The 7,500-nt window shown below is 37.4% G+C and overlaps 1 protein-coding gene across 2 annotated transcripts in view; it reads right to left on the bottom strand.

Annotated features, from left to right (window-relative positions):
* The window catches only part of ppp6r3 (protein phosphatase 6, regulatory subunit 3), a 71,894-nt gene that overhangs the window by 34,948 nt on the left and 29,446 nt on the right, over positions 1 to 7,500 (bottom strand). The window contains exons 13-16 of one of the 2 annotated variants that reach the window (XM_073472398.1): positions 4,915 to 5,030; positions 3,859 to 3,944; positions 2,386 to 2,472; positions 1,377 to 1,474 (exon numbers count right to left, since the gene is read on the bottom strand). In XM_073472398.1, the coding sequence (XP_073328499.1) occupies positions 1,377 to 1,474; positions 2,386 to 2,472; positions 3,859 to 3,944; positions 4,915 to 5,030 (387 nt within the window). The remainder of the gene's footprint in view (positions 1 to 1,376; positions 1,475 to 2,385; positions 2,473 to 3,858; positions 3,945 to 4,914; positions 5,031 to 7,500) is intronic. The other variant, XM_073472399.1, reaches the window with a different exon arrangement.

The following is a 7,500-nucleotide window of genomic DNA, read 5'->3' as shown; positions in this document are numbered from 1 at the left end:
GTTTGGTATAATTGGTTGATCTACACCTGACTATAATCCTACAAAATCCCTGACTTTGTGCACGTGTACCCATAAGAATTGTTGCTGGTTTGAAGGCAAAGGGTAGTAACACATAAATATTTATTTGATTTAGATTTTTCTTTTAGTTTACAGCATTTTTTCACACCTGCCTAAAACTTTTGCACAGTACTGTATATCTAAACACACACACTTGAATGACATCTGCAGTGAAGAGTGCACACCACAGTTACCAAAAATAGTCATTAAATGGCTTGTACCCTTATGAATTCTTTTGTTTACAGTTTCCAATTGACTGGTGAAACAAGTTATTGTTATATTTATATTGTTAATAAATTATTTTCATTTGACAATAAGGCTTTAGTGTGGTACACTGCAAATGAATAATGGAGATTATATCACTCATGACACCATGTATAGCATCTTTTGAAATAAGAATTAAAAATGGCATTGCCATCTGTGCTAAAAAAAAAAAAAAAAAAAAGAAAGAAAGAAAGGTCAAGAATCAAATCATGACCTTAATACAATAGTTCTATACTTTACTCAATGCAATCTCACAAGTTTTTGTCATGGAGATTTTCACCCTTACATTTCCTTTAAAGAAATTGACATCAAACAGTATCATGGAGAACTGGCAGTGAATTTAGGACGTCAGGAAATGTTTTTGTATTTTGAACATTTGTATTGGTGTATTGCCCATTTCACCCAGCCCAATTATCTTTGTTACACAAGAGATTTCTCATTTCACATAGTTTGATAACCCAATATCTACATAAAATGAAAAAGACTCTAATGCACCCCACAAACAATGTTTAATTGAAGAAGACATTTTATGTCATTGATTAACTACCAGCTATCTCCCACAGGCCACAACCTTTGCAGAAGAATATAACCCAAATCAACTCGCCTTCAGGAATGTACAAAGGGACAGAACACTCAACACAAAAGCTGGATATGGTTTCTTCTCTCCAAGCCATATTTTGTATTTATTATGACAGTCAAATCAAAACGGACAAAAGGCATATCTCGGAAGTAATGTCATTAGTTTTAATGCCTAAGCAAAACAGTTAGAATTACTGCAATAGATTTATTTCTGTAGAAAATTATAAATATAAGGTGTCCAATCATAAGAACATAAGATTGATCAAAATTAAGTTGCACGACATTAATTGGCAAGCTTGGAATAGGAAACACAATATGCTTTTTCTGTTAAAGTGATATGCAACTAAATATGCTATTATTTAATGATTTGATGTAGAACAACCCGCCACCAGCTTTATAATGTTCTCAGTGCCCTATCCCATCAGTGTACACAGTAATAAAAACAGCAAGTCCAATCATGCAGGATGAGTACTCACTCCACAACATCGTCCTGATCAGCAAACTCTTCGTCATTGAAGCCGAACTGCTCAATAAAATTGGACGTCATTTGTTGCATCTGATAATCAGAAAAGGCCTGGCAAAACCCAGGACCAACGATAATGATATAGTCTTGGCTCTACACAAAGCTGGTCATTACTTGCAGTACAGAAAAAAGCAAATGCATATACTAAAATGTAAAAACAAAGACTGTATAACATGTAGGCTAGACAGGTTAATAGCTACCACAAACATGCACTTTACAGTCAGATGCCAAAGTGCTTTAACATTAGTTAATAACACATCTGTAAATTCTAATTTAATTGAAGTAACTGTTACGTTTCCTTAATAACATTAGTAGGAAGTAAATAAATTCAAAACATAACAGAGAGATGTTCCTGTGGATGGTTACTGTGCACGACCCATAGTCAAAAAATGTTTGAAGATCAAAGGCCTGTTCACAGACACATGTAGCATTTGAACTTGATAAGGTGAACTCAGTCGAAAAATAATTCAACTTTTGAGGATATGCATTGCATGTGTCACATTACACCTCAACACCAATGAGAAGGGCTCTAGAAAAATATATCTGTATTCAAGAGTGGTGATTTTGTTTAATCACAAATTAAATGAATGTGTCTCCATTTTGTTACTCTTTGGGGCTGCAAAATCTAAATCATGTTTTATTGGTACGTTTTGTAATTTAGAGAAAAGTAGCTGGGCTCTATCAACACACGAAGCCATTTATGAATAATCATGATCGAGTTATTTTTGGAGGGCTACAGAAAAAGTAACAGAGTAACTGTTTCACACTTACACTGTTTAGAGGATTTGCCTCCAAAAGATATCCATGTATATTCAAAATGAAAAGCTCACATGGCAAAGCAACAGAGATTATGTTTAAGACTGATATAGAGAGTCTAATTTGTTGGAGTTCTGTTAGGCTATGGGCCTGTTTTGAGTGCATGTATGCATTTGTGTGTGTGTGTGTGTGTGTTTAGTTCTTACTTGTTGTAGAGAGGAGTCCTGGTGAAAGCCACTGTCTTTAAAGTCCACCTCATCATCACTGGAAGAATGGATGTGGTGTGTATTCACCTAGAGAAAAAAATAATTATCACAAAAATGGTTGGGATTAAATTCTAACAATCACTCAACAGGCCTGGCTGTCCTAACATGGTGTAATAAAATAAGTTGTTGTTGATATTTGGTTGTTCTATGCTGCAGTGCATTCTTGTCAAAATCTTTCAGAAAAGGTGCTGTACAGTCCTTGAGTAATTAAGCTTGGACTGTTGAGTTGGATCCGTACTCAGAAAACTTGATCTGGGGAGACAACACACAACTTTTGATTCAGTCAACATTTCATCTCAAATCCAATGTACTTGAATACAGAACCACCATGATAAAAAATGTCTCACTGAACAAATTACTGAATTGCACACCCAACATGTACAACGAAACAACTATCAAACCTCAACATCACTGTTCAGTATTTCCCATTAATTAACCAGATTCCAGCGGTGGAGGCTAATTTGCCGTGCTCATAGCCTCATATCAATCCAAAAATATTTTTTACTTTTCATAATAGCACTGAAGATCTCTTTTGCGCCATCACTTCAGCAAAGCATCTTTCACTCCCAGTCAGTCAAGCCCCCCCCCCACCCCCTGCCACACACACACACATGGTGTCACTGTTTACAACTTCAATGAAGAGGAGCTATTGTTTTGGCCATGAAAAAAGAAAACCACCATGAGAAAGACTTGTAGGAACAGCTATCAGTTTAAGTGTGGTCTCAAATAACAGATGATGTGCTAGTTTGCTGTCCATCTCTCTAAATTTTATTTGTCTGTCTGGTTAATCCAGCTGGTCAGTGTATCCCTTGGTCTATGTTTTTTTTGTCAGCTATGTGATTTTGTGCCCAACAGACTGAAATACAACTCACATTATTTCTTACCTTGCTAAATGCTAACTGGAAACAGTGTTTATAAACTGCAGCTTAAAAAGATAACTGTGTCGCACATGTACACACATTCATATGTGCATGCACAAAATGTAATAGTTAAGCTGACAATCATAATTTTGAAACAAGACAATGATTATCTGTCTCAGTCAGGGTTTAGTTACAAATCTGGACTAATGCAAGATTGAAAGCAATGGATTGATATTGACGATTGATTATAGTTTATAAGCTTATGTTAACATTGTATAGTCAAAGCTGTAAAGTATACTGAATTGTGATGACTTGACTAATCACCAGGCAGCAGAGCCAAAGCCCAGTGTTATATTTTATTATTTTTTACAATTTCTCATTTATGTTCAAGTTATTTATGATATAGCCTCTTAAAGTGCACCAGATTGATGAATTAAACTTAAAAATGTGCAAAGTTTTCAGAGCATGACCCTGGAGGGTTGGAGGTCCACCCACCATAGTCTCATGAAATCCTGTGGGAAACACTGTTGCCAATGTTGATGTGGTTACTCACCAGATCGACAGTGTTTCTCTTGTTTGTGTCAGCCAGCTGGCCAGATATAAAGGCCTCCCATTTCTCTCTGTCCTCTGCTGGGAGCTCTGTGTCACACACACAGACACACAAACAGATTTTAATATACTCACCATTTAAAAATCTGTGAAAGAATGCTTCTTTCAAGTCTATCTTATAGCCCTTTTCTACTGGTCAAAAATCCCACTTAAACCTGCTAAGATCAGGCTTTTGTGTGCAATGGGAATCTTTAAGCAGGTCAATTGACTCTGCAGTGGACCCAGGTTTTTTTCACCTCGGCTCGTCTTTGATCTAAACGTAAGACCCAGGGGAACATGCTAAATCCCGCCGCGCAAAGTGATGACGCATTATCAACATCTAGTGGTGGCGCGTAAATAAAGAAGGGATTTGGGATGCACCTATTCAAAGAAGTTTTATCACTGGACACAGTGTCGGAGGTGGAGTCCCGTTCATTCCTATGAAAGCTGCTCATTGTCAAAAAAGCTTGTCTTCCCGGCAATGAAAATACCTGGAACGCCAATCGAGCCGGCTAACTTCCGGTTTAGCGCCCGGCTAACTTGAAGGGGGATAAAATAATTTAGTTGTGCAGCTTTATTTGACTTTCCAAATGTAATTGGACCGAATGGCTCAAATTATGACAGTAAAATGAGTTATTTCGTGGGGGTTATGATGCTTCAAAGAATTTATACACCGTTTTACAGGCGCTTCTTTCACAATGGGTCTACTGTTGTTTTCTCTTCTGTTACAACTGTTGTTGGCACATTCGTGACGCGAAACATGACGCTTCAGATAAAAATCATAGATGGGCTGCCTTGCCTGCGGGAAGTGAGAATGGGATCAATAGGTGATTTTAAGCGGGTTGACCTGCTTTTAAAAAACCTGTGTAGACCCGCCAATTTAGGTGGAAAAAGCGGTATTAGATGCCACTAGTAATTATGAGAAACAAAAGTAGGCTAAGCACAGAGTTAAGTAATGCCACTGGAAGATTTCCTCCCACATACTGCTACCAACATAACAACTTTACAACTTTGACCTTACCAGAGATGAGCTGTTGTATTTGCGGTCCATTAGGGCCTTTGTCACAGTTATGAACTATAGAGTTGGCTATTCGGGTGAGGTGACCCATGTAGCCTCTTCGCCGACCACCTTCCGCCCTAAAACAAACAACAATAAAATTATGATGGCATTCAATAATGACTTATTACGTCGGTGACTAAAGCCAAGCACTGGTCGCTTGTCTAATCTCAACTATGAACAGTAGTGCTCATAGTAAACAAGCAAAGGGCTTTTGTTTTTGTTTCATCTTCTCTACAACCCTGTATCCCAAATAGTTGTAAGCTGTGTAAAACGTAAATCAGCTGCCAGTTCTCTGAGTCCATAAGTTTTTTTTTAAATTGATTTTCAGTTAAAGGCCTGAAATAAGGTCTGTGGTTACCACAGGCCTTAAGACATGTACATGTTTGTTCTAGAACATAAAACACATCATTAAATGTCCCACAGTTCATTTATAAATATGTGTCTTAAAAACAGCAGTTGCTAACAAGTGTCTAAATGAGACTACAGAAGTTGTCATACACACTAAACGTCAACATGCCGAACACAGAGACTCATCTACTCACTAGTCCGTCTTTACAGGCCAACTTTAGTTACAAACTATTCTAACTCTAACTTTACAACTTGTACATTGATCAGTTTATAGAAAACCTGTATAGTAATTGTATAGTAAGACGCTTAGCGGTGGTGACGTGGAAGTCATGTGACTGCAATGTAGTCCTTCTAGTGATTTCATTTGCACTTTGAAAATGACAAAAAGACAAGATATTTATGTTCAAACTGATAAACTTTATTCTTCTGTTTTAATACACACTCACTATCAACTCAATGTTCTCTTGTCAACTTTTACAGAGGAGCAACAGAAAGCATCCTGATTGGAAACATCACAAACGGGATGGTTCATCACAGCCTAGGACAGGGAGGCTCCACAGTGGGTGATTAAAACTGCCCAGAACATCACTGGTACCATCTATAGAACATCAGTGACATCGGTGAAATGAGATGTCTGCCCTGAGCCCAAAGGATACTAAAAGACTACACCCACCCAGCCACAGTCTGTTCACCCTGCTGCCATCTGACAAAAGATACAGAAGTATCTGCTGCCATACCACCAGACTACAGAGCAGCTTCTTTCCTCAGACTGTGAGACTCCTGAACTCATCCACCATGAATAGTTCAGACTTGTCTGTATAGTTTTCATTGTATTTGTGTGTGTATGTAATAAAAACAGATCATGAATCTTGGATCTTCTGAATTTGATGCCAGCAACACATTCCAATGAAGTTGGTTTTACATCAATTTTAACAACAGAGTTGGGACAGGTGAGACCAAAGACTGGCAAAGTTGTGGAATGCTCCAAAAGGGAGGATTATCACCTCATGGTTGTACGCCAGGGCTGTTGGAATGAATTACGTTAATTGAGTTGAATATAATTTCAATAGTAAAAAAATAAATAAATAAAATACTTTTGAATGCTGCAATGACTGTTCAAATGTGTATTTTTTATAAATATGTTGGCTTATGGAGTACATCTCGCTCTCCCAGGAAAGCTCTGACAGCTGCTGTGGAGCACTGGGATGAAGCATATGTGCAACAAGACAAAAAGAGATGAACGTGGGTATGATTAACATTAGCTAGGTAGCTAACTTAACACTCTGTTAACAGCACGTTGCCTTCACAGCTTACAACAAGCTTACAATGCATAGGGTGATAAAGGCACTCATTAGCAACATTCAGTCTTGGAGTCCCACAAATGGGCTTTTCTGTCTATGTTTTTATAGTTTCTGGCCTAAACAAGTGTAATGAGATAACTTTTCTTGTGAATTGTCTCTATATGAATAAAATTCACTTGACTTGATAAGAATGGGATATATAGACTGACGGACAACCTAAAAATGTAATACCTCTGGCCACAGCTGTAGCTGGCACAGAGGTATCAAAACATTTCTCAAAGCAACTTTGCCAGGAATTTATGGATTTCACCAAAACAATCCATAACATCATTAAAGATTGCGGGAATCTGGAGAAATCTCTGCATAGTGGGGCAAGGCTGAATACCAACAGTGAATGTCTGTGACCTTTAATCTCTCAGGTAGAACTGCATTAAAAACCAATGTGATTGTGTAAAGCATATTACTACATGGGCTCAGGAATACTATGATCAATCATTGTCAGTAAACATAGTTTGTCGCTGCATCTACAAATACAACGTGTGACTTAAATGTAAAGCAAAACCCATTTATCACGCGGGGACTTCTTTGGAATGTATTATGAGCAACAACTCCAGAATTAGTGTATATTTACAAAAAACAGTTTGCACTTTAAATGGAATACAGTAGAAAGACAAGATAATTAATTTTCTATCTAGCATTCTATTTTTGTTTTAGGTTTTACACAGCGTTCCAATGTTTTGGAATCAAGGTTGAATTCTACTGCAGCAAATGGACACACATTAATAATTTCCCTTATGGATTAAAGAGGTCATATTATGCTTTTTAAGTTTTTGCCTTTCTTTTATTGTGTTAAGTAGCATTTTTGTGCAAAGTGAAAAAGCCCAAAGTCCAAGCCAAA

The sequence above is a fragment of the Pagrus major genome, chromosome 8 (assembly GCF_040436345.1).
Source record: "Pagrus major chromosome 8, Pma_NU_1.0".
In the NCBI taxonomy this organism is placed as follows: domain Eukaryota; kingdom Metazoa; phylum Chordata; class Actinopteri; order Spariformes; family Sparidae; genus Pagrus; species Pagrus major.
Note: the sequence above shows the minus strand (reverse complement) of the source record. Positions and strands in the feature narration are given on the sequence as shown.